We start from the raw sequence: 27,942 nt of genomic DNA, 5'->3' as shown, positions 1-27,942 counted from the left end.
CAGCACACCAGGCTTCCCTGTCCTTTACCACCGCCTGGAATGTGCCTAAACTCATGTCCATCGAGTTGGTGATGCCATTCAACCATCTCATCCTCTGTTGTCCCCTTCTCCTCCTGCCTTCGTTCATTTCCAGCATCATGGTCTTTCCCAATGAGCATGTCTAGGATGACATTAGATTTGGTGGGAATTGTTCAGATGGCCCAGATTTGATAATACAAGGATCAGGGGTGCTGGAAGACCTTGAAGTAGATGAAGTAATTACCTATCTTGTGACAGGGCCTTCTTGTTTTCTAGACTGACACTAAAACTTGGCATTTTTAGAACAGTTTCTTTTAAGACTGGGTGAGGGATATGCCCTGTTTAGGATTTCTTTAGATGATTTTTTGCCAGCTAAAACTTAATACCCCAAGTTGACAGGTAGCATCCCTCTGTACTTCCCTCTAGTGCTGGCATTTTGTTAGGATGTTATCTATGCTTTGGGATTGCTTGTCCTGGGGCTGCCTTACAGGGTACATGGGAGCGGACTGTGGAGGACACAAAAACTATGATGATCAGAAGACCTTGATTCCTGTCCTGTTCTAATGTCCCACTAATTAATAGAACCATTTTATTTTTCTCACCTGTAAAATGAGAATGAAGGTAATACCTCCTCTACTAAGTGAACATTGTTGAAATAGACTCCTGGAGGTAACGTGGCACCCTAGTGATTAAAGCTGCCTGGATGGGTTCCAAGACAAAACCTCCCTATTCCAAATCTCCCTGAGAGAGAATAATATTATGAACAGGATATATATAGTTCTCTCCAGTTTATTGTTTCCTTTCTCTGTAAAACTGTAAGAGCTCTCACTTACGAGCGCCTGCTACCGGCCAGGTGCCCTTGAATGTCCTTCATTACTAATCATCACAAGGCTTCTTCAGGCTGGAGGTCATCAACCTGAGTCTACAAGCTCAGAGGGCCAAGCACCAAGCCTGCTCTCACATGGGAGAGTGATGAGGCCGGAGCCCACTGGAAACATCAGAGTCTGAGACCTGTGGTTTTCCCATGACAGTATATGGATTCCTCTTACCTAGCTAAATTATTCCTCTCTGTATTAATCTGTTTCCAGCAGTTCTTCTTAAAATATATCAGAAGAGATCAGAAACTCCAAAGTACCACCTAGTTGTTCTGAGATTTAGGCAGACCATGAAAAAAAAAAAATGCGCTCAATAAAGTATCCTTTCCTATTTAAATAATGTTCTGCAGTTTACAAGACAGTTTCACATATAGTATCTCAATGAATCTTCAAATCCCTTTGGAAGAGAGAATGTGTATATATGATGTGTTGACTCGACTAGGAGACTTTGAAAGCCACTTGCTACAACTGTCAGAGGTGAGGTAACCAGTAGGAAGCAGAGGTGGGGCTTGAGTCCCGGTGTTCCTTCATTGTACCCACAGCTCCCCTTCGCTGAGGAGAAAGGGCAGGGAAGGGCAGGGGCTAGCAGAGTGACGCCAACATGGTGGCATACCACTTTCTACTGTCTTTCCCCCAAAGAACGCTGACTTTGACAAACTCCAGTGGGTGAGGGCGACTTTATGGAATGCTGGGGGTTTACTAGAGAAGTTCCAGCACATTGTTGAAGGAAAAATGTCAAGACTGAATGCATTGAAGAGGGTAAGAGGGACAGCTTTATTCTACTCACATCTCCCTTCTTCCAAGACAGCACAAGTGAGAGTCAAGAGAGACCTTCATGGCCCACGCTACTCCGCTGAGGGAAAATCAGAGCCTGTGTTTGAGCATCTGGGTTCTCTGGTTCTGTGGGATGTTTTCAAAGAGGTCCACTTCTGTCTTGCCCCATCCAGAACGCTGGGCTGCACTGCCCAGGGGGGCAGGAAGAACTGGGAGAACAGCAGCGAGCTCTGTCAGAGAGCAGCAGAGGACACCAAGCCTGCTAACCACTTCACAGAGTCCAACAAGGAGCCTGTCCATGAGCTTCTGGGGATCCCCTCACCTGGCCCACAGGCACCCCCAGTGCTCTGAGCATGACACAATCGCCCTCCATCTCTACCCTGTGCCTAACTCCCTGAGCCCGACCCCGAAGGCAGCAAGGGCGAGCCTCTATAGATGACTAGTGAGCACGTGCAGAAAGCCAGCCTGAGTCAGAGTGGTTGGGAGAGAGCACGCAAATTTGAGTTTTCAACACTGCTGGGGGGAGCAAACAGGAGGCTGGCAGTATCTGGTCAGGACTCAGACACAGCTGCAAAGGCTCCCCTCTGGCAACTGCCTGTTTATTTTCTGTATCTAAGGGTCTGCTTTCATTTTGTTTTGTGTTTTTCTTTTTTTAGATTCCATGTATGAGATCATATAGTGTTTGTCTTTTTCTGTCTGACTTATTTTCCTTAGCATAATAACCTTTCGATTCATTCATGCTATCACAGTGACAAGGTTTCATTTTATTTATACCTAAGTGGTATTCCATTGGGGCTTCCCTGATGGCTCAGAGGTAAAGAACCCACCTGCCAATGCAGGAGATGCAGGAGATGTGGGTTCGATCCCTGGGTCAGGAGGATTCCCTGGAAGAAGAAATGGCAACCTACTTCTATATTCCTGCATGGAAAATCCCATGGACGGAGGAGCCTGGCAGGCTATTGTCCATTGGGTTGCAAAGAGTTGGACACGACTGAGCAACTGAGCCTACATTCCATTGTGTGTATATATGCATACATATATATGTATATGTATCATATATTCTTTATTCATTAATCTAGTAATGGATATTATTTAAGTTGCTTCCATATTTTGGCTAATATAAATAATGCTACAAAAAGCATTGGTATGTGTATATCTTTTTGAATTAGTATTTTTGTTTTCTTTGGATAAATACCCAGAAGTGAAATTGCTGGATCATAAGGCAGTTCCGTTTTTAATTTTTTGAGGAAACTCCAAATGGTTTTCCAGAAGGGCTACATGAATTTACAGTCCCACCAACAGTACATGAAGATTCCTTCTTCTCCTTATTCTTATTAATGTTTGTTATTTTCTATCTTTTTGATGATTCTTATGGGTATGAGGTGATATGTCACTGTGGTTTTGGTTTTCATTTCCTTGATGATTAGTGATGTTGAACATCTTTTCAAGTGTCTGTTGGCCATCTGTCTATTCAGGTCCTCTGCCCATTTTAACGGAGAAGGCAATGGCACCCCACTCCAGTACTCTTGCCTGGAAAATCCCATGGACGGAGGAGCCTGGTAGGCTGCAGTTCATGGGGTCGCTGAGGGTCGGACACGACTGAGCGACTTCACTTTCACTTTTCACTTTCATGCATTGGAGAAGGAAATGGCAACCCACTCCAGTGTTCTTGCCTGAAGAATCCCAGGGACGGGGGAGCCTGGTGGGCTGCTGTCTATGGGGTCACACAGAGTCGGACATGACTGAAGTGAATTAGCGGCAGTAGCAGCAGCCCATTTTAAAATCAGGTTTTTGGTTTTTTATTTTAAGTTGAGTTTTATGAGTTCTTTGTATATTTTGGATATTAACCCCTGATCAGGTACACTGGTTGTAAGTGAAAGTCAGTTTCCGGTGACACCTAAGAAACTCACTATTCCCTATTTAACTACCTTGGACTTTGTAACTCTCAAGCTGCCTTAACTGTGGATTCTTCTGGATTACAGACTTGTAAATGTGTAAGTCAAATGCAAGCCAGTTTCCTTTTTGAAAAGTCACAAAGAGCATGAGGAGGAAGGGGGCTTTAATGCTATTCCTCTGTGACCTCTGATGTGAGTTTCACTGCTCCACAGAGTGATCCGTTAGATTTGTGGTGGAATTTTGCTGAGCCCTTCTCTTGCTTTTCCTCTATGTATGGATTAAGCAACATGAATTCAATGTAGGGCCTTTTGATGACTCAATGGAGATAAAGCAGCCTTGTGTTCCAGCCTTTCCTGCTTAATATGCTTTTAAATAACTTCATGCCACCACTGGATTAGCTAGATCCAGGATTATTTCATATAATTCTTTCTCCCCCTTTCCTTATCTTCCTCCTTGTCCTTTGTCCTTGTCATCCTCTTCCTTCTCCCTCTTCCCCTCTCTCTCTCCTCCTCCTTCTCCTTCTTCTTCAATACAGATGATCTAGTTTGGATAAGCTAGGAATGGTCCAAGTCAAAACAGTTTGAGATCCATAGACTAAAACCAGAATTAACATTTTGGTAAAAGCTCTTCTACATTATTTCACTTACAGAGTAAACATTACAGATGCACACGATGGATATAGACAGAGGGATTGAAGAGTAAGCCAACTCATCTCTTTGTTAATATTTAGGTGTAAATATTGGCACCTGCTTGACTTTCAGGGTAGACTAGGAAGGTACATTATTCAAAATTAGGTATTATATAGATGGTTTAATAATAGTTTCACTTTTTATGACTCCTCAAGATCTATATGTTGACAGAAAACAGCATTTCAGAAAAGGCATTATCTGGCTTTCCTACAGGATTGTGTTTATTGAATTGCACTTTGGTGTATGTTCACGGACTTTGGAAAGCTGTACACTTCTAGCCCTACAAAACACAGTGGTATATTTATGGGAATTGTGCTGAAGAAGATGCTGTTTCACATGGTCAAGGTTTGGTTTCTAAGGACCTGAGATAATTCTCTCTGGTCTTAACACAAAGTGTTGTTGTACATTTTTGCACACATGCTTTTTGTTTTGCTTAGTTTTGTTTTAATCTTCCAGATGTAGAATCACGTGGCTGATTATGTTTCCTTTTTTGTGCTGGCTGCTGGGAAGCTCAGAATCAAATTTATGATCCACCTCAAATCCTTTCTATAGCAAAGCAGAATATAAATATATAAGCAGGCAAAAATGGTGCTAAAATATGGTAAAAGAGACAAAGGGAGAACATTTAGTAAGGGATCAGAGACCACATCTTTCCTACTCCTTACTCTACATGACTGAGGACTCTTACCACTTACTACTGAGAACTAGCCTCATTCAGCCCTGTATCTTCATGTTCAGACCAGTATCTGGCATCCAGTGAGTGCTCAATAAATACTTTCTGTATGAACAAGGAAAGCTCATCTCCTAAAACAGACAGTAATTATTACCAAGAATACTCAAAGTCTTAGTGATTAAAAATGTGTGATGAGATCCAGACTGATTTAACTACTATTTTATACTTGACTTAGACTGATTTTTTAAACTGATTTTTATTTTCAAGTTATCCATATAGGATTTTAAAAATCAATAGCTAGCTAGGAGAATATTCTTTTCCCTTATTTAAGGAGCAGCTTCTTTCAAGCAGGTGGATGAATTTGTTATTACCTGACAAGAATCATTCCCCAAGCCATAATTTTTCAATTATGGTAATAAAAAGTTAGTGGTTCTATCTAGGTATTGAAACAGATTTCATTCATAGATACCTGCCCTACTTTGGCATGTAGCCATGTTATTCAAGTGCTTTCTGAAGTTTTATAACTTCAGCTGCAAAAATTAATTTTCACAATCTGTGCTGTGGTCAATGTCACTGCAATAAAGTGGTTGGCTATCTGCCTCAAATTCTGTTGGAATAAGGAAGGATCAGTCAGTCATTTCAGTTGCTCCGTTGTGTCTGACTCTGCAACCCCATGGACTGCAGCACGCCAGGCTTCCCTGTCCACACCAGCTCCAGGAGCTGACTCAAACTCATGCCCATTGAGTTGATGATGCCATCCAACCATGTCATCCTCTGTCGTCCCCTTCTCCTCCTGCCTTCAATCTTTCCCAGATCAGGGTCTGTTCCAATGAGTCAGTTCTTCGCATTAGGTGGCCAACGTGTTGGAGTTTCAGCTTCGGCATCAGTACTTCCAATGAATACTCAGGACTGATTTCCTTTAGGATTAACTGGCCTGATCTCCTTTGCAGTCCAGGGGACTCTCAAGAGTCTTCTCCAACACCACAGTTCAAAAGCATCAATTCTTTGGTGCTCAGCTTTCTTTATAGTCCAACTCTCATATCCATACATAACTCCTGGAAAAACCATAGCTCTGACTAGATGGACCTTTGTGGGCAAAGTAATGTCTCTGCTTTTTAGTATGCCGTCTAGGTTGGTCATAGCTTTTATTCCAAGGAGCAAGTATGTTTTAGTTTCATGGCTGCAGTCACCATCTGCAGTGATTTTGGAGCCAAAGAAAATAAAGTCAGCCGCTGTTTCCCCATCTATTTGCCATGAAGTGATGGGACCAGATGCCATGATCTTAGTTTTCTGAATGTTGAGTTTTAAACCAACTTTTTCACTCTCCCCTTTCACTTTCATCAAGAGGCTCTTTAGTTCTTCTTCACTTTCTGCCATAAAGGTGTTGTCATCTGCATATCTGAGGTTATTGATATTTCTCCCAGCAATCTTGATTCCAGCTTATGCTTCATCCAGCCTGCCATTTCACATGATGCACTCTGCATAGAAGTTAAATAAGCAGGGTGACAATATACAGCCTTGAGGTACTCCTTTCCTGATTTGGAACCAGTCTGTAGTTCCATGTGCAGTTCTAACTATTGCTTCTTGACTTGCATACAGATTTCTCAGGAGGCGGATCAGGTGGTCTGATATTCCCATCTCTTGAAGAATTATCCACAGCTTGTTGTGATCCACATAGTCAAAGGCTTTGGCATAGCCAATAAAACAGAAGTAGATATTTTTCTGGAACTCTCTTGCTTTTTTGATGATCCAGGGGATGTTGGCAATTTGATCTCTGGTTCCTCTGACTTATCTAAATCCAGCCTGAAGGAAGTTCACGGTTCACATACTGTTGAAGCCTGGCTTGGAGAATTTTGAGCATGACTTTGCTAGTGTGTGAGATGAGTGCAATTGTGTGGTAGTTTGAACATTTTTTGGAGAAGGCAATGGCATCCCACTCCAGTACTCTTGCCTGGCAAATCCCATGGATGGAGGAACCTGGTAGGCTGCAGTCCATGGGGTCGCTAAGAGTTGGATACGACTAAGCGACTTCACTTTCACTTTTCACTTTCATGCATTGGAGAAGGAAATGGCAACCCACTCCAGTGTTCTTGCCTGGAGAATCCCAGGCACAGGGGAGCTTGGTGGGCTGCCGTCTATGGGGTCATACAGAGTCACACAGTACTGAAGTGACTTAGCAGTTGAACATTCTTTGGCATTGCCTTTCTTTGGGATTGGAATGAAAACTGACCTTTTGCAGGATAAGGAAGGATAGAAATAAATAATTTTATAGAATTTGTTGACTGAGATTCTTGATAAATCAGTCTCAGAGTAGAGATAATTGGCATGTATTTTCATTCAGATGAGTAAATCATGAATTTTTTTCAACATAAAATATCACATATATTTGAAAGGAGAACATTTATCTTATGAAAGACACCAGAGAGGCCATGTCACCTTGTTTCCTTATCTGTAAAGGATGAGGGTTGGATGAGACCATCATGAAGGTTGTTTCCAAAGCAGATTGAATGAAACATCCACAGACAAAGGAAATACTGCACAGAGTGAAAGGCTTGCAGAAGGATTCAGCATGACACTGTTTTTATTTTCACTACTCCTTCAACTGAGGTGGAAGAATCCATTCTTTAACAAGGATAGGGGTTCAAACCTAGCTGTTCTTTATGGAAATTATCCCTATATTATTCTTTGCTTTTGCATTTTCAGTTGTTTGAGGATGACCATCTTATCGGCTGGGCCAATAAGATCATTAATGGAAAACAGTGCTGTGCACCAGTAGATCTTTACTCCTTGATCAATAGTTATTTACTTCTGAGGGGTCACAGCTTGGTTAATATAGCCAAATAATTTTGTTGGTAGATAACATAACAATGAAAAATAAAGTTTAAAATAGGAGATGAATGAATATAGCACTTTCTTCAGGCATGAATATTATTATTTGAAAACTGTAATCGCTGCTGGAATTTGGAAGGGCAGACAACAAAAGCATTGAATAATTGTCCTAGGACTATAATCAGACTTCCCTTATTGACCTCTGTTAATATTCTACTGTAACTGTCTGCTAAATTGGTTCCTTGGGGCTTGAAATATACAGTGATGTTATGAGTTCCTATCGTAAATTGCCACACAGTAAAGTAGCAAGTCTCTGAAATAGTGTTGGTCCTAGTTTGATCAATACTCAATTCAAAGCAGTGCAATAGGCAACTGTTTCCATAGAAACATTGATGTCACAGAGGTTGAACAGCGGCTGTTACAACAAATCATTTCCTTTGAGCAGTTGTAATTGACTATATGTACAGTTCACTGTCACTTGAGACCATTTACATCAAGCAAGTAACAGAACCGCATTAGTTATTCCAGGAGTAAGAGGGTTAGCTCTTCCTTTTGTGACCTTACAAATACCTAGGAGGATATTGCCATAGCAACCAGCAATATAACAGGATGAACATTAAGGTAGCTAGCTTTAATGCAGTAGCATTCTTTTGGAAGCTGAAAGGTAGTTTCAATAAAGTTTACCTAGTTGTAACATTAACACAAATCCTTTGCACCTCACAATGATGACTTGGTTCCTATCTCACAGACATCACCAATGGCAAGACATTACAATTTCATCTGCACTTCATTTCCTCTTCCTCACCTTTGATTTACCCTTGACATCTAGTTGCTAAGGCAGCGCACATGCACATCTGGCAAAATCTTGTTTGCTGAGTACCGAGTTTGGCCCTGGAGAAGCACTGAAGTCTGAAATGCTTCAGACTTGAAAAGTGAGATAATGAGAGAGAGGAATCTTTGATAAAAAGTTAAATTTTTACTTTGGCTAAGTATTCTCTGGATTGTAAGGACATGAAACACAACAGATGTGAGCATGACTTACTCGTATTGTGTTCCTTTAGGCTAAAATCACCACCAGAATTGAGTTTCATATTCTGGATTTTTTTTCACAGTATTGCACTTCCTTACCACAGTTTTCCTGGGGTGACTGTCCAGTGGCACATTTTGGAATATTCCATATAATTCTGGGGAAAGTTAAAAGAGGTTTGTGTATTCTTTGGTAGGGATACAGGCAGAAAATGCTACCAATGTGTTATCAAACTGCATGCCAAATCAAAAAGCATAGGCTAATAGGAATATATCTAGAACCGTGAGAGTTAAATATGCCGACAGAATATCTAGTCTCCTGAAAATCTTGCCAGCGTCTATCTGAGCTTTACATTGCAAGTGAAATAACCAAGAATGAGAAGCTTAATGAGTGTTAACATTGTGTTCACTGCCACTTGCAATGATGTCAGGGATAGAGGGCGTTTATGGGGTGTGTCAGGGTCTAAACAAGCATCTGCAGCCACAACCTAGAGATTAGGCTTTGTGTGCAAGCAAGCTGGAAAGAACGTGCACTGCCCGTCTCAGCCATAACTGCAGGTGTGATTAGCAATACTGTCATCTTGGCGTCTCTAGGAAAGAAAAAATATATATGGTCATCGATGAAGAGAGAAGGCAAAAATCCTTATAAGAGGTGTTTACTTGAAAAGGATTTTCTAATGTAGACCCACAATGATCAGCCTATAGATTTTTGACCAGTCTGCCCTATTCCTCAGGGTGAAACCTCAGAGGTAATAAAATTGAATTGCAATCAGTATTCTTTGATACCAGCCTGCCACTGACTGTTATTCACCTTGAACTAGAGAGCAACTATTTATAAGATTGTTCAGAGACACAATCCAGTAAATTACTCTGTTTGGCCTTAAAAGAATGTTTGACTTGAAGCATAGAAATGACTATAAATCTTACAGGAATAATTTATAAGACAACGTAGTGAGCAGTGATCCTCTTGTTACAATGGGTAAAGAAAGACAGTTTGAAAGGGAAGAGTGTTCCCTGCCCCTCCCTACATCCCTGTCTGAGGCCAGGGAACTTTTCCAGGGCCCCACATACAGGAAATTTAGTAATGGCACCTGGATGTCCTGAGAGAGAAGGGAAACAGCTGCCCTTAGCACATATGCCCTTTCCTGGAGCAATTCTTTTCTCATAGCTGGCCATCTTTCCTCTGACTACATGGCTTGGCCAGTGGAAAAGGAGAATGAGTCAGCTGTTACTGGGTACCCAGAGGGATCTGTCAGTCAACAGTCAGTCAACAGCCCAATAACTTTTCACAAGGCATCATAGTCAGACAGGCTGACTGAGGAGACAGAGAATATGAGAGGCACCATGCATTCTAGCTGAATATGATGATTCCTAACCATGGACAGAAGCATCTGGGCATTGGGGTCAGTCTTGATATATGCAACATTTCATTGATTAACATATTAGAGTAACATATCTTAATTTTTCTAGTAAGAGTCTGCCGTTAGTTTAGAGAGTCTATGGATGAGAAAACAATAGAGTGAAATAAAAGAGAAAAGAAAGGATATTGGGCAAAATGAGTGAAAACTTGGCTTCTCTATATACCGGTTTAATATCCTCTCCTACTTTCCTAATAATTTGTCAGTAAAATAGTCAAGGGGGACAGATATTTCAGTAGAGCCCCTTCACCCAAGTTAGAGACTTAAAATCCTATTAAATTTGTTATTTTTGAGCCTAGGGAATACAAGGAAACCTCCCAAACATACTGCTTTTTAATTTTTTTTTTCATTTCATATCTCAATAATTTAAAAATAGTTACAGAAAGGAATGGAATATTTCAAAAAGTGTTTTCTCAGAACAAATGAGGCTGTTTTCTTCATAAGTGATTTAATTTTTGATTTCTGAAACTCATAGGAGCACCAAGACTCTATAATATTGTCAAAATAAATTTACCGTGAATCTCTACAACCAATGGTAACTCCACTTGAGTTTGATTAATCCTGATGAGGTAATATCTACCTCTTAGAGTTGTTGACAAGATTAAGTGGAACAGGACTTTTTGAAGGATAAGATTTTGTTAAGTAAAGTATATGAGCATAAGTAGTTTTTCAGTGATTGGGATCTTTTATTTCAGGGTTATTATCCCAAACATCTGTTCTTGTATGGCTGGAAGAGGCATGAGGGTTTTGAGTTGAATCTGTACAGATTCTATATTTCTTTGTTGAATAAATCTCTAGAATGTGTAGTACTTTAAAAAAAAAAAAAACCTTTCTTCCCTGTTTTAGAAGTGGAGGACAGATGGATAAAATCTGGGTCATTAAAGTTCCAGATAGCTGGTCAATACATTGGTCTCATTACTGTCACCAGGCATAGTGGCACTCCTCTGGGACAGTGTGACGTGCCCACACTATGCCTTTTTGGTGGTGGTGAGAGGAGAGTGACATTGATGAATAGTCTTTTAAAGTATTTTCTATATAATATTGACTTAATTTTTCTCAGTTTAGCAACTTCAATATCTGTGACTCCTTGGGACTAGTTTTAGCCAATTAGTCTCTGGCCTCCTACTGCTGTTGGGTTTTGCCTCCTCCCTGGCAGATTCTGACCACCCTAGCTGGCCAGTGCTTGCTTCGTCATCCTGTGCCAGCCTGAGATGGGAGAGTCCAGGTCCCCACTGCCTCTCAGGTGCTGACTCTCCTCCCAGTCCATCTTTCTCCACCTACAGCACTAATTGTCCAGCCTCCATCCTTAAACACTTTCTCTCCACCGCCACCTTTCTGATATTTCCCTTGGTTCCTCCTTGTTGTCTCTAGTTCCTCTTTTCTGCCCCCTGCCCCTTATATCTTGTGTTCTCCAGAAATCAGTCTTTGGCTTTATTCCTACTCTATCCTCTTTCTCTGAGGGTTCCATTCTCAGGAAATGATTCCCAATCCCAGATCCCATTCTGCCTGTCTCCCTGTGTGTGTTGGATTCGGAAACATTTGAATAAAATCAATTAAGGAGCTAATCCAAGGTGGAAGTCACTGTGAGAGACTTCACCGGGACTTCTGGAGCTCACAGGGGCTCCTTGGGATAGGGCGGGTATCCGTGTGGGAGAGAGTGCTTGAGGGGAGTAGCAGAGCATACAGGGGATGTCTGGCTTGTGGTACCTTAGGAGAAGTCTTCAAATTGTTATCCATCATCATTACTAGTGGAGTACGAGTCCTAATATCACTACTACTACTGCAGTAGTAGTAATGCCTGGAGAAATATAAACATCCTTTAAAGGCTTCCCTGATAGCTCAGTTGGTAAGGAGTCTACCTGCAATGCAGGAGACACAGGAGACGTGGGTTTGATCCCTGGCTAGGGAAGATCCCCTGGAGAAGGAAACGATAACCCACTCCAATACTGACTTCTGTTAAAAAAAAATCTTATTTTTGGGCTTCCCTGGTGGTAAAGAATCTGCCCGCAATGTAGGAGACCTGGATTCAATTCCTGGGTCTTGGAAAAGGGAATGGCAACTCACTCCAGTATTCTTGCCTGGAGAATACTGTGGACAGGGGAGACTGTCGGGGTCACACAGAGTCAGACACAACTGAACAACTAACACCTAAGGAAGTAACACTTAGAATTATTTATAGGGACTTCCCTAAGAGGGGTGAACTCACCACCTTCTGTGACTAAATGCCTGGAGAGTGTGCAAGAAACTGGTACCCAGAGAGTGCCGGAGGTCGCGCCAGGGAAGGGGCTCAGAAAGTGAAGGAGCAACTTGCCAGCCACCCTGAAGCAAGGACGCCATCCTCTCACGTGACAGGCTGTGTCCTCCGCCTGTCCCACAGCCTGGCCTTGTCTTGGCTTTCAGCTGCTGACGCCAGGGCCACTTTCCTGTGATGTCAGCAGGACTCCAGTCATTGACACTGTTTCCTGCAGGAAGTGATCCTTTGGCGCCGAATCCTAACCACTAGACCACCAGGCAACTCCCCAGGCAGGAAGTGATTCTTCCAACAAGGCGACATTATTCTGGCTTCTGCTGACAACAGTGCAGCCCCCTAGACTGGGTTTCCCAGTCCCCTTCATGCTATTTGCAAACCTGTTGAGGAGAGACCAGAAAGAGGACTTTGAATCTTTTTTACTCGCATCTTGTCCAGCCCAGACAAAGGGGCTGAGTCAACCCCAAATTCTCAGGAAAGGAGATATGATTGGTCCAACTTGGGCCAGTGCAAAACTTCTGTTTTTGAAGGAGGTGATGTAGCTATAAACATAGCTGCCAAGGATTTACCCTGGAGGGTGAGGCAGGCAGCTCTCAGACAAGCTTGGTCAGTGGAGTCAGAGCAGACATTTCAAAAACCTCTTCTATACTTAAGCACATAAAAAAAAATAAGTAATATATTTCTATGTTCTTAATTAAATAGCCCCAATGCTTAGTGCATTATCAGTTGGATCAAAATGTCATTTTTTTCCAAGAATGGAAATGGATAGTGTTGCTTAAAGTGTTTGTAAGGGAGCAGACACACAGAACTAAAGCTTACACTATCTGTGGGGCTTTGGGCAAGCCTTCTGAATTCATAATTAGTCTGATTCTAATGGCTCTTGAGCAAGGCCCTGAATTCAACACCAGCTGAATTCAGTCAGGCTGGGGACAGTGGTGCCCATCTGTAACCATGTGAAAGGGCAAGGTAAATGATTCAGATAAAGGTGGAATTCTGAATTTTGCTTAAGGCTGATGAATCATTACTTCTGGTTAATGGAGGTTAACCTAGGGCTTTTCTGGGCTGAGGGGAGGGTATGGATCTTGCTTCTATTATAGCACAATAAATTTATAATATAGATTCCTATATGAGGACTATATGTCTATATGTGATGGGAAGCAAGATTTTACAGATCAAGGTTTTTAACATCCAGTTTTGTTTGGTGTATGGATGTTTTAAAAGCACAGCTTATAATCATGACCATATAGTAATATTTCCCATATGAAACTAACTAAAAATGAAGAATGACCTGACAATTTGATTTAGGTATAAGAAATTTTTATAGCTTGGCCATAAGAATGAGATGTTCTTTCCTTCCTCAAGACTTGTATGCAATGTCTCTTTGGAAATAGCCAGGTAATCTTCCTCAGGCAAAATGAACCTTCTCAGGCTCTATGTCATCTTTGTGATCTTGCCATAAAAAATGGAAACAGGGCAATGGAAATATGTAATTTCAGCTGAAAGAAATTTTGGTTTTGGATACTCAGGATAATGGAAAGAAAGACATTACAGGAAGATGGCAGGGAGGACAGACCCCGATTTTGTCTGGGGTTTGCTGAACTAGTTTGGACCTAGTTCCATTATTTCTAATTTAGCGAGATGCCTTAAGAGTGACTTCTGTCTTTAATGTTTCAATTTCTGGGTTTTCTGCGACTTTAATACTTATGCAGAAGACATGAAACTAACCTGTACTATTTATGCCAGAACAATGTTTACAGATGCTTCAGTTCAGTTCAGTTCAGTCGCTCAGTCGTGTCCGACTCTTTGTGACCCCATGAATCGCAGCGCGCCAGGCCTCCCTGTCCATCACCTACTCCCGGAGTCTACTCAGACTCATGTGCATCGAGTCAGTGATGCCATCCAGCCATCTCATCCTCTGTTGTCCCCTTCTCCCCCTGCCCCCAATCCCTCCCAGCATCAGGGTCTTTTCCAATGAGTCAACTCTTTGCATGAGGTGGCCGAAGTACTGGAGTTTCAGCTTTAGCATCATTCCTTCCAAAGAACACCCAGGACTGATCTCCTCTAGAATGGACTGGTTGGATCTCCTTGAAGTCCAAGGGACTCTCAAGAGTCTTGTCCAACACCACAGTTCAAAAGCATCAATTCTTCGGCACTCAGCTTTCTTCATAGTCCAACATGACCACTGGAAAAACCATGTCCTTGACTAGATGGACCTTTGTTGGCAAAGTAATGTCTCTGCTTAGGAATGATTAATTAATAAATGACAAGCAGTATTCTAATACTTTGCATGCATTACTTGTTTAATCCTCAAACCATGGTAGGTATTGTTTTTATCCCCATCTCACTGATAAAGAAACCACTGCTGCTACTGCTAAGTCACTTCAGTCCTGTCCGACTCTAGCGACCCCATGGACTGCAGCCTCCCAGGCTCCTCCATCCATGGGATTTTCCAGGCAAGAGTACTGGTGTGGGGTGCCATTGCCTTCACTAAGAAGTTAATTAATTGCTTGAGTTTGCACTGGTGACAAGAATTAGGGCCAGAATTCACAGTCCAACAATCTGACATCAGAACCAAAGCATTTTGCCACCATGCTCAACACCAGCAACCATTTGGGCTCTGAGAAAGTTGTTTAATCTTTGTGTCTAATTCCTTTGTCTTTAAAGGCCTGTAACAGCACTTCCTGACTCCCCAGCTCAGAGAAGTATTCTGAGATTAATGGCAGTGTGTGTCCATTTCAGCCTGTGTGGGTCTCTCTCTTACGCACCAAGCCTCCTTTGAAGTTGATAAAAGCCCTAAGTGTGTGTGAAGGGAAGCAGAGCCCTTGGTGGGTGAGGGGGATGTGTAAATATTGAGGAAACATATATAAATCATTTCTACTTTCTTGGAAAATGATCTATATAAACATCAAATAGTGTGAAACGCTTTGTTTTGAATGTTTGCAGGTAATGTTCTCCCATAAGCAAGATCCGCGTTTTGAAGTCACAAGCCCTGGAAAGTACCCACAGGGAATAAAAGTATGTTTCTCGGATTTGCTCCTCAGGTAAGGAGCAAGCTTCAAAGGGGCAAGGACCAGGTCTGATTCCTTTTTATGCTACAAGTTTCCCAGTCTTCCCCTCTCTACTTCCTTTTAGCATCTGCTTTGGTACTTGGTACAAAACAGGTACTAAGCAAGCCCATGCTGAGGAAATGGAAGTTGGGAGAGTCAGGGTTTTTTTGTAGTGATTTCTTAGTTAGTTTTTATTCCTAATGAGGGAGACTACCTGGAAGGGCAAGAACTATTCTGGCAGAATTTTGACAAGAGAAATTAAGAAATGCCAATTACAAGAGAAAGAGAGTGGGAGGAATGGAGGCTAGACGTTAGGAAGACTTTCTTGACAAAGATGACTGTGAAAACCTGAAAATTCTCTTTAGGACAATGTTCCCAGCTTTCTGTACAGATTTTGAATATTGGGTAATGTGAATTAGACTCAGTTCTCACTGGAAGTAGGGCTGTTGAGGGAGGAAGGGGTGGTCCCCCATCTGGGCTCAGATTCCACAGCTGGAGAGTGGAAGCGATGAAGAAACCATTTACCATGGATGGAGTGCATAAGAGAGCATATTGGCAGACACTGTGCCACAGGAAATTTTTACTATTTTAGTTATTCCAGTTAAACTTTTTCAGACAGAGTGATATCTCCTAAGGGTTCCCACAGCAGATCTCTTTTTCAGATGTTAACCTATCCAATTCACTTTAGCATAAAAATCTACTTTAAAGCCAGTAACTACCTTCTCCCAGAAACTGAGACTTACTACTGAGAGGAATTTCATCTTTGGCATTCATCACTCCTGGACCTCATTAATTTGAGTCTGTTTCCTTCAGAATCCTAAGGAAAAGAAAGTCATCATGACAATTTCAGTTACTATTAATAGAGAAGATCAGTGAATTTGATTTTCATTTTCTAATTGATTAGCCAGTAAATCAATCAGTATTTTTTGTATCTGTTCTGTGAAAGTCATCATGCTACAATTAAATCAAATATTAAAAAATAACTTAAGGCTAAGGAGGCTTCAGGAATAAAAGAATATGTCAACATTATAAGATTTGTTAAAAAATAAAGGGAAAACAGTATAAATCTCGTAAGGCAGAAAAACATTTGATAAAAATCAATATTCAATCAATAAAATCCTTTAGCTGTATGAGATTATAATGAAATGACTCTAAAATAATAAAAAGTATTTATCTAAAGGCAAAAGCTATATAAATTTGCATAAAGAGAAAATAAGATAATCATGTCCATTTTTATCATTATTATTCAATATTGTTTGGCAGTCATAGCCCATGCAATCAGACAAGGCAAGGAAAAAGGAGCTATAAAAATTGGAGATAAAGTAAAAGCATATTTATTTGTAGATAAGAACCAAATAAGAACTATTAGAATTAGTACGAAAGCCAGAAAGCTGAGTTATAAGTATGTAAACAAAACAAAACAATAGCCTTTCAAATTGACTCTTTTGTAGTTTTAAATAAAAATTTCTGATTGATTAAAATGAGAAATTTCACTAACAATAGAATATGGAAACAACAGAATAGAAAATTTGTAGAAATAAGCAATAAGAAAAGTACAAAACATAAATTTAAAAATTTATATGTATGTATTATGTATATATATAAAACTTAACTGCAAGAATAAAAGGGGACTTGAATAAATTGAGATATAATTATAAGCATATAGCTATAGATATAAAATAGCATGTTCTTGGAAGGATTCAATATTGTGAAGAGGCAAAAAGTTTAATATAAATGCAGTCAAAATCCTAATGGGATTTTTTTTGAAACCTGACAAAAATGATTATGTAATTCACGCAAAAATAGCTCAGAAAGATTTAAAAGAGAAATGAAAGAGATATTTTAAAGGATATAAAAATGTAAAGATTCACTTATTAGAACAGTGTGATTCTAGTCTTTAAAAATACAGATAAATCAATGGGCAAGAACAGAAATCCAGGGAACACATCCAAGTATTCATCAGGATTATTATAAAGGTAAAGTATGATGGTTTATTCAAATAAAAGGTATTATGACAACATTTTAACATTTAGGAGGAAAAGATTAGGTCTTTATCTCATTGTTGTAGTTGTTTAGTTGCTAAGTTGTATCCTACTCTTTTGCAACCCCATGGACTATAGCCTGCCAGGCTCCTCTCTCCATGGGGTTTTCCAGGCAAGAATATTGGAGTGGGTTGCTATTTCCTTCTGAAACTGTTAGGTGTTGTTTCCAGGGCTCCAAAGAGCTCTGGCACCACAGTCCTTTATGCCTCAATGCAGAAAGGAATTCAGCAGGAGGCAAACTGATAGATGAGAAGTGATTTATTAGGATATTTATAAAGTTCACAAGTGGTCAGGTAAGCATTGCACTGCCCTGGGTACTCAGTGGGTTACATTTTTATAATCAGAGGAAGATAGGGGAGAGGGAGAAGATCCTTTTCTTTCTTGAGTAGACGTCATGTTTCCATCATCAGTTCCTCTCCCAGGTAGAGTGGGGAAGTTTTCTTGCCCCTATATGGTCAGGCCCAGGACTGTCATAGAACTTTGGAAAAATATTTTCAGGTCTCAGTACAATGAGGGTCTTTCATTTTGAAAAGTCAACCTTTGCATAAATGATTGTTTTTTTGTATGCACAGAGTATGCTTTGGGGGTCATTAACTTGATGACACCACTGGGCAGGTTGTAGGCCTTATTTTCTATTATTGCTTTATTGTTTTGGAGGCATTGTGCCACGAATATGCCTGAAGAGCCAAAGAGCATGTCTTGGGGGTTATTAACTTACTGAGCTCACTGGGAAGAATGTAGGTCTCATACCACCATTGTTTTATTGTTCTTGGGACATGTCCCATGCATCTGTTGCATGGTTTTGTTGCTAAGCAAGTTAGCTTGATTTTCTGGTTAAGCAAGCCAGTCTGACTTTGATAGTAAGTGACTTGTTTTGCTTTATGAGTCAAGCAAGCCCACATTGTTTCAGAATTTTCCCTTTACTTTCTTCAGTGATCATTAATCTTATTGTGGTCTCCCAAAGCCCCCTAAAGTTCCCTCTCTATCTCTAACTCTCGAATGGGGTTTCTAAGCCAACTATTTGATCATCCTGTTCTAGGCCTATCAATTCTCCAGGGGATCTTCCCGATCCAGGGATGAAACCCATGTCTCCTGCATTGGCAGGAAGGTTCTTTACCACTGAGCCACCTGGGGAATCATACTTTATGTGTACATGAATTTCAGATAAAGATTTTTTGTTTTGTTTTATTTTATCATGGACAGCTGAAGATGCTGGAGTAAAATATGAATGTTTTTATAATCCTCTATTAAGAGAAAACTTTCCTAATATAATACTAAAGGCAAAACTCACAAAGTTTTGATAGCTCTAACTATACAAGAATTTAAAATTTTAGTATGAAAAAAACTTCAGCTAATTAAGATTACCAAGGTCCAGGTGTGTGCTTGCATCATCCATCTCTTATCAGACCTGATGGTTAAATAGGAATTTGCAAGCTGATTGTTAAACAGTGCGTGCAGGTTTAGTCTCTCAGTAGGGTCTGACTCTTTGCCACCCTTTGGACTGTAGTCTGCCAGGCTCCTCTGTCCACAGGATTTTTGAGGCAAGAATACTGGAGTAGGTTGCCATCTTCCCAACCCAGAGATTGAACCTGAGTCTCCTGTATCTCCTGCATTGCAGGCAGATTCTTTACCTGGTGAGCCATCAGTGAAGCCCATTGCTAAACAAAACAATCATTAAAAATTAAATTATATACACTTGCAATTAAATAAGTTATATTAAGAACAAGGTAATAAATATATAAAACAACTTATCTCTTCACAATTATTTTATTTCAGTGGAAATATAATATAATCAGATTACAAGGAGGAGAACAGCTGGATCCAGTGATTGGGATGTTACCAGCATCTTCTATTTGCATTCCTTATCCTGCTCTGCTATTTTCTGAATGTCAGTATCTTCGTCTTTTACTGAAAACCAGTTTCTTTTACATGATTTGGACCTATTAACCTGTATCTAGTAGACGCCTACTTTTCATTTCAGTCCCAGAGAGGCAAAGAGGCACTAAGACTGGTCCTTATCTCAAGGTAAAAATAGCCCAGAAAGAACTCTGATTGATCTGTTAGGATTAAGTGCCATCCCCTGGACCAACGCTGACCAGAGGGCTTTGCTTAATGATTGGCTCAGATTTAGTGGGATAGCTGGTCCTAGACCCACATTATGTGGGACATATGATCTATTAGAAAACAGCCACTCCTCTTTGAAGCACATATTAGAAGGAGCATTTCCTAAAGAAACATCTTATTCTGGCAAACAAAAAAAATAACTAAAGTCAAAGTCCAGAACTCTGAACTTCTACCTCAGTTTTATCCAGTGTTTGGAGAGTTCCTTCCCTGAATTATAGAAACTTGTTAATCACAAGAAATTAGGGTCATGCTTAAGCCCAAAGCTTACATCATTATAAAAGTGATTTTGAAGATTTTGAGGTACCAAGCTGATTTTGTCTTCTCCTCTAAACTGATATTCCTCTACCAATCTTCTTTGCCATGGTCAATTGAATTCATAGCCTCTGAAATTTTTTTAAACTAACATTATAATTTAATTAATATCTTTGAAAACATAAAAAATTAAAACCATCTTTTTTCTATTTAGTATCCAAAACAGCTATCATAGACAAGAATTTAGAAAGCATTTATTGTATTAGAAAACATTCTTGCATCTTGAATGATGGCATTTATTATGTTTCACATGAATATCTTAGTTTGGGGAAGTGAAAGAGTATCTGCTGACTGTAGTATTTTATCCTGCTATGGAAGGAGTTAATGGATTGTGTTGGGGTAGGGTATGGTGGGAGGTGGCACTCAAGGTGAAAAATTCTAATTTTATGGACATGATGGGAGTCTCAGGGACCTGAACAGTTTTGGCAAGCCATTCCAGGCTGATACCTTTGAGCCAGTTTTCATGAGCCACTGTAGTGAAGCAGGATTTGGGCCTCTTCCTCTGACTTTGAAAACGGAGACTGCTCGAGGCCAGAGATGTCAGTGTATATAGTTAACTGTTATGGATCTTACAATAAAAATTTGTTGAAGGTCATTAAACACTCATCTCTCTATGTTTATTACTTTAGTCTTTTATTTGTTGGTAGACATGGATCGTTTGGTGTCAATTACCACCACACTTGGCATTTTATGCAGTAAAGGTCCTTATGGTTCTTGACGGGTAAATAAACAAGCTAGTGAAAAGCTATAGTGACAGCGGTTCTTCCATTTCTGTTCACTTAACAGCCTGAAGCGAGAGGAGGAGACGGTCTCTCTGTAGTGTCTTTTGTGGATGGTGCCTTGGACCTGCATTGCACAGCAGCCCTGCCCTGCTCCCTTCTACACCCCAGATGCTTTCCTCACCAAAATCACAGTGACCTTGGCAATTCTAGGTGAATTTGGGACTGGGCATTTCCTTTCTTAGTTTCTTTTTTTTAAAGACTCATTTCAAAACACTTGTTTATGTGGACTGTTGCTTTCTTTAATACTATATTAAAGTAATACTCTCTTCCCTTTAGAGAAATTTATCCTTTTGTTCAGAGCAACCATTGTTTTCTAATTATTTTAGGCCTTGAGATGAGCATTTCATTTCTTCCTTCTCTCTTTCCCTCCTTTCTTTGATAATTCAGAGTGACCCTTCTTGTGTTGAGCCTTTTGGAGAATATTTTTGCTCAGCTTCTCCCTAACAACATGCCTGATGATCATGTGCTTCCCACAATAGTCAGTAAACTCAAAATAATATATTAGTTACTCCCTTAGAGTGTATATCTTGTGCCTATTTTTGTGCTAAATGCTCCACTATATGATCTGGTACCCTCATGACAACACTATAGGATAGGTACTAATGTAACCCTGTTTTACAGATGAGGAAACTGAGGCAATCACTTGTTAATAAAAAAGCAGGACTGGAATTCCAAATCAAGTCTCTCACACTTAACAGATGTGTCCTTGACCAGCTGCTCAAACTTTATTACTTGCATGCCTGTTGAATCAATTGTTCTGAAAAATAACATTGATATGTATATTCAATACTCAGACACTTTTCAAATTATGATAAAATATGCTAACTCTAAAATGGTACCTCCCATAATATATTGCTTTAATGTTTTATAAGATTCTGCAGAAAATCAAAACTACAATGAATATCACCTCACAGCAGTCAAAATGGCCATCCTCAAAAAGTCTACAAATAATAAATGCTGAAGAGGGTGAGGAGAAAAGGGAACCCTCCTACACTGTTGGTGGGAATGTAAATTGGTGCAGTCACTATGGAGAACAGTATGGAGGTTCCTTTGAAAACTAAAAATAGACTTACTGTATGATCCAGCAATCCCATTCCTGGTATATATCTGGAAAAGATGAAAACTATAATTTGAAAAGATGCATGCACCCCAATGTTAATAGCAGCACTATTTACAACAGCCAAGATATCGAAACAACTTAAACGTGGCATATATATACAATGCCCCTTCATGGATCACAGCCTAGTCATGGTGAAGGGACTTGCATAACTCAGTGAAGCTATGTGCCATGCCATGCAGTATAGACAGGTCATAGTGAAGACTTCTGACAAAATGTGGTCCATTGGAGGAGGAAATGGCAAACCACTCCAGGATTCTTGCTGTGAGAACCCCATGAACGGTATGAAAAGGCAAAAAGATATGACACTGGAAGATGCCGCACCCCCCCCCCGCCCCCGCCCCACTCCAGGTTGTAAGGTGTCCAATATACTACTGGGGAAGAGTGGTGGGCAATTACTAATAGCTCTAGAAAGAATGAAGTGGCTGGGCTAAAGTGGAAACGACTCTCAGTTGTGGATGTGCCTGGTGGTGAAAATTAAAGTCCGATGGTGTAAAGAACAATATTGCATAGGAACCTGGAATGTTAGGTCCATGAATCAAGGTAAATTGGACGTGGCCAAGTAGGAGATGTCTAGGTTGAGGTACAATTGTGCTCATTTCACATGCTAGCAAGGTAATGTTCAAAATCCTTCAATCAGGCTTCAGCAGTACATGAACCAAGAACTTCCAGATGTACAAGCTGGGTTTGTACAGCTTGAGGCAGAGGAACCAGAGATCAAATTGCCAACATCTGTTGGATCATGGAGAAATCAGGGGAGTTCCAGAAAAACATCTACTTCTGTTGCACTGACTATGCTAAAGCCATTGACTGTGTGGATCCCAACAAACTATGGAAAATTCTTAAAGAGATGAGAATACCAGACCAGCTTACCTGTCTCCTGAGAAATCTGTATGTGGGCCAAGAAGCAAGTTAGAATTGGACATGAAACACTGGACTGGTTCAAAATTGGGACAGGAGTACGTCAAGGCTGTATATTGTCACCCTGCTTATTTGTATACAGAGTACATCATGCAAAATGCCAGTTTGGGTGAATCCCCAGCTAGAATCAAGATTTCCAGGAGAAATATCAACAACCTCAGATATGCAGATGATACCACTCTAATGGCAGAAAGTGAAGGGGAACTAAGGAACCTCTTGATGAGAGTGAAAGACGGGAGTGAAAAAGCTGGCTTAAAACTCAACATTCAAAAAACTAAGATCATGGCATCCAGTCCCATTACTTCATGGCAAATAGAAGGGGAAAATGTTGAAGCAGTGACAATTTTATTTTCCTGGGTTTCCAAATCACTGCAGACAGTGACTGCAGCCTTGAAATTAAAAAAACACTTGCTCCTTGGAAGGAAAGCTATAACAAACCTAGACAGCACATCAAAAAGCAGAAATATCACTTTGCTGACAAAGGTCCATATAGTCAAAGCTCTAGTTTTTCCAGTAGTCGTGTACAGATATGAGAGTTGGACCATAAAGAAGGCTGAGCACCAAAGAATTGATACTTTCAAATTGTGGTGTTGGAGAAGACTCTTGAGAGTCCTTTGGATAGCAAGGAGATCAAACCAGTCAATCCTAAAGGAAATCAGTCCTGAATATTAATTGAAAGGACTGATGCTGAAGCCGAAGCTCCCATACTTTGGCCACCTGATGGGAAGAGGTAAAAGACCCTGATGATGGAAAAGATTGAAGGCAGAAGGAGAAGGGGGCAGCAGAGGATGAGATGGTTAGACAGTATCACCTACTTAATGAATATGAATTTGAGCAAGTTTTGGGTGATATTGGAAGATAGAGGATCCTGGTGCGCCACAGTCCATGGGGTTGCAAAGAGTCGGACACCACTTAGCAACTGAACAACAAGGATATATACAATAGAATATTACTCAGCCATATAAAGAATGAAATAATGCTATTTGCAGCAGCATGGATGCACCTAGAGATTATTATACGAAGTGAAGTTGGCTTCCCTAGTAGCTCAGACAGTAAAGTGTCTGCCTGCAATGTGGGAGACCTGGGCTCAATTCCTGGGCTGGGAAGATCCCCTGGAGAAGGAAATGGCAATCCACTCCAGTACTCTTGCCTGGAAAATTTCATGGATGGAGGAGCCTGGTAGGTAGTCCATGGGATCATGAAGAGTCGGGCATGACTGAGCAATTTCATGGTAAGTGAAGTAAGTTAGAGAAAGACACATATCATATGATATCACTTACACGTGGAATCTTAAAAAATGATACAAATGAGCTGTTTACAAAACAGGGATAGACTCATAGACATAGAAAACAAACTTTTGGTTACCTAAGGAGGAAGGGAAAGCGCAGGTGGCTGCGATAGGCGCTAAAGCACGGCTGAGAGGAGCTACCCCAGGTCCAAAGTCAGGGGCAGAAGCTGGGAGGACTCCATGCCGAAGAGAGGTGGCCAAGAGGAGCTACCCCACGTCCGAGGTCAGGGGCAGTGGCCAAGAGTGCCAGACTGCGACTGCACAGGAACGGCCGAGAGGAGCTACCCCACGTCCGAGGTCAGGGGGGGTGGCCGAGAGGAGCTACCCCGCGTCCGAGGTCAGGGGCGGCGGCCGAGAGGAGTTACCCCGCGTCCGAGGTCAGGGGCGGCGGCCGCGAGGAGATACCCCACGCCCTTAAGCCTGAGGCCAGGGGCAGCAGGCGGGAGGAGCTACCCCATCCCCCTAAGCCTGAGGCCAGCGGGGGCGGGCAGGAGGACCAACCCCATACCGTGGCTGCGCGGGCACAGGAGGGCCTAGAGGAGCTATCCCACATTGAAGGTCAGGAAGGGCGGCTGTGAGGAGATACCCCTCCTCCAACGTAAGGAGCATTGGCTGCGCTTTGCTGGAGCAGCTGTGAAGAGATACCCCACGCCCAAGATAAGAGAAACCCAAGTAAGTTGGTAGGTGTTGCAAGAGGGCATCAGAGGGCAGACACACTGAAACCATACTCACAGAAAACTAGTCAATCTAATCACACTAGGACCACAGCATTGTCTAACTCAATGAAACTAAGCCATGCCTGTGGGGCAACCCAAGATGGGCAGGTCATGGTGGAGAGATCTGACAGAATGGTCCACTGGAGAAGGGAATGGCAAACCAAGTATTCTTGCCTTGAGAACCCCATGAACAGTATGAAAAGGCAAAATGATAGGACACTGAAAGAGAAACTCCCCATGTCAGTAGGTGCCCAATATGCTACTGGAGATCAGTGGAGAAATAACTCCAGAAAGAATGAAGGGATGGAGCCAAAGCAAAAACAATACCCAGCTGTGGATGCGACTGGTGAAGCAAGGTCCGATGCTGTAAAGAGCAATATTGCATAGGAACCTGGAATGTCAGGTCCATGAATCAAGGCAAATTGGAAGTGGTCAAACAAGAGATGGCAAGAGTGAATGTCGACATTCTAGGAATCAGCAAACTCAAATGGACTGGAATGGGTGAATTTAACTCAGATGACCATTATATCTATTACTGCGGGCAGGAATCCCTCAGAAGAAATGGAGTAGCCATCATGGTCAACAAAAGAGTCCGAAATGCAGTACTTGGATGCAATCTCAAAAACAACAGAATGATCTCTGTTCGTTTCCAAGGCAAACCATTCAATATCACAGTAATCCAAGTCTATGCACCAACCAGTAACGCTGAAGAAGCTGAAGTTGAATGGTTCTATGAAGACCTACAAGACCTTTTAGAACTAACACCCAAAAAAGATGTCCTTTACATTATAGGGGACTGGAATGCAAAAGTAGGAAGTCAAGAAACACCTGAAGTAACAGGCAAATTTGGCCTTGGAATACGGAATGAAGCAGGGCAAAGACTAATAGAGTTTTGCTAAGAAAATGCACTGGTCATAACAAACAGCCTCTTCCAACAGCACAAGAGAAGACTCTACACATGGACATCACCAGATGGTCAACACCGAAATCAGATTGATTATATTCTTTGCAGCCAAAGATGGAGAAGCTCTATACTGTCAGCAAAAACAAGACCAGGAGCTGACTGTGGCTCAGACCATGAACTCCTTATTGCCAAATTCAGACTTAAATTGAAGAAAGTAGGGAAAACCACTAGACCATTCAGGTATAACCTGAATCAAATCCCTTATGATTATACAGTGGAAGTGAGAAATAGATTTAAGGGCCTAGATCTGATAGATAGAGTGCCTGATGAGCTACGGAATGAGGTTCATGACATTGTACAGGAGACAGGGATCAAGACCATCCCCATGGAAAAGAAATGCAGAAAAGCAAAATGGCTGTCTGAGGAGGCCTTACAAATAGCTGTGAAAAGAAGAGAAGCAAAAAGCAAAGGAGAAAAAGAAAGATATAAACATCTGAATGCAGAGTTCCAAAGAGTAGCAAGAAGAGATAAGAAAGCCTTCTTCAGTGATCAATGCAAAGAAATAGAGGAAAACAACAGAATGGGAAAGACTAGAGATCTCTTCAAGAAAATCAGAGATACCAAAGGAATATTTCATGCAAAGATGGGCTCGATAAAGGACAGAAATGGTATGAACCTAACAGAAGCAGAAGATATTAAGAAGAGGTGGCAAGAATACACAGAAGAACTGTACAAAAAAGATCTTCACGACCCAGATAATCACAATGGTGTGATCACTCACCTAGAGCCAGACATGCTGGAATGTGAAATCAAGTGGGCCTTAGAAAGCATCACTACGAACAAAGCTAGTGGAGGTGATAAAATTCCAGTTGAGCTATTCCAAATCCTGAAAGATGATGCTGTGAAAGTGCTGCACTCAATATGCCAGCAAATTTGGAAAACTCAGCCATGGCCACAGGACTGGAAAAGGTCAGTTTTCATTCCAATCCCAAAGAAAGGCAATGCCAAAGAATGCTCAAACTACTGCACAATTGCACTCATCTCACACACTAGTAAAGTAATGCTTAAAATTCTCCAAGCCAGGCTTCAGCAATATGTGAACCATGAACTTCCTGATGTTCAAGCTGGTTTTAGAAAAGGCAGAGGAACCAGAGATCAAATTGCTAACATCCGCTGGATCATAGAAAAAGCAAGAGAGTTCCAGAAAAACATCTATTTCTGCTTTATTGACTATGCCAAAGCCTTTGACTGTGTGGATCACAATAAACTGTGGAAAATTCTGAAAGAGGTGGGAATACCAGACCACCTGATCTACCTCTTGAGAAATTTGTATGCAGATCAGGAAGCAACAGTTAGAACTGGACATGGAACAACAGCCTGGTTCCAAATAGGAAAAGGAGTACATCAGGCCTGTATATTGTCACCCTGTTTATTTAACTTATATGCAGAGTACATCATGAGAAACACTGGACTGGAAGAAACACAAGCTGGAATCAAGATTGCCAGGAGAAATATCAATAACCTCAGATATGCAGATGACACCACCCTTATGGCAGAAAGTGAAGAGGAACTAAAAAGCCTCTTGATAAGGTGAAAGTGGAGAGTGAAAAAGTTGGTTTCAAGCTCAACATTCAGAAAACGAAGATCACGGCCTCCAGTCCTATCACTTCATGGGAAATAGATGGGGAAACAGTGGAAACAGTGTCAGACTTTATTTTTCTGGGCTCCAAAATCACTACAGATGGTGACTGCAGCCATGAAATTAAGACTCTTACTCCTCAGAAGAAAAGTTATGACCAACCTAGATAGCATGTTGAAAAGCAGAGACATTACTTTGCCAACAAAGGTCCATCTAGTCAAGGCTATGGTTTTTCCTGTGGTCATGTATGGATGTGAGAGTTGGACTGTGAAGAAGGTTGAGCGCTGAAGAATTGATGCTTTTGAACTGTGGTGTTGGAGAAGACTCTTGAGAGTCCCTTGGACTGCAAGGAGATCCAACCAGTCCATTCTAAAGGAGATCAGCCCTGGGATTTCTTTGGAAGGAATGATGCTAAAGCTGAAACTCCAGTACTTTGGCCACCTCATGCGAAGAGTTGACTCATTGGAAAAGACTCTGATGCTGGGAGGGATTGGGGGCAGGAGGAGAAGGGGACGACAGAGGATGAGATGGCTGGATGGCATCACTGACTTGATGGACGTGAGTCAGAGTGAACTCCGGGAGTTGGTGATGGACAGGGAGGCCT

At 41.2% G+C, this 27,942-nt stretch overlaps 1 protein-coding gene across 9 annotated transcripts in view; it reads left to right on the top strand.

Annotated features, from left to right (window-relative positions):
• LOC147378618 (uncharacterized) overlaps positions 1–26,381 on the top strand; it is a 210,410-nt gene extending 184,029 nt beyond the window's left edge. For 8 of the 9 annotated variants that reach the window (XR_015152954.1, XR_015152956.1, XR_015152963.1 and 5 more), the window contains 2 exons: positions 15,390–15,487; positions 20,758–26,381. Coding sequence is in view for 1 of the 9 variants with exons in the window: in XM_086371070.1 (XP_086227196.1) it covers positions 15,390–15,487; positions 20,758–20,791 (132 nt within the window). In the remaining 8 variants the exon portion in view is untranslated. Of the gene's footprint in view, positions 1–15,389; positions 15,488–19,311; positions 19,424–20,757 lie in introns of all 9 variants that reach the window. The other variant, XR_015152964.1, reaches the window with a different exon arrangement.
• Positions 26,382–27,942: the final 1,561 nt, after the last annotated feature.

Source organism: Bos grunniens, chromosome 2 (genome assembly GCF_055505025.1).
Source record: "Bos grunniens cultivar Pamir isolate PY7600 chromosome 2, Bosgru_T2T1.0, whole genome shotgun sequence".
In the NCBI taxonomy this organism is placed as follows: Eukaryota; Metazoa; Chordata; class Mammalia; order Artiodactyla; family Bovidae; genus Bos; species Bos grunniens.
Note: the sequence above shows the minus strand (reverse complement) of the source record. Positions and strands in the feature narration are given on the sequence as shown.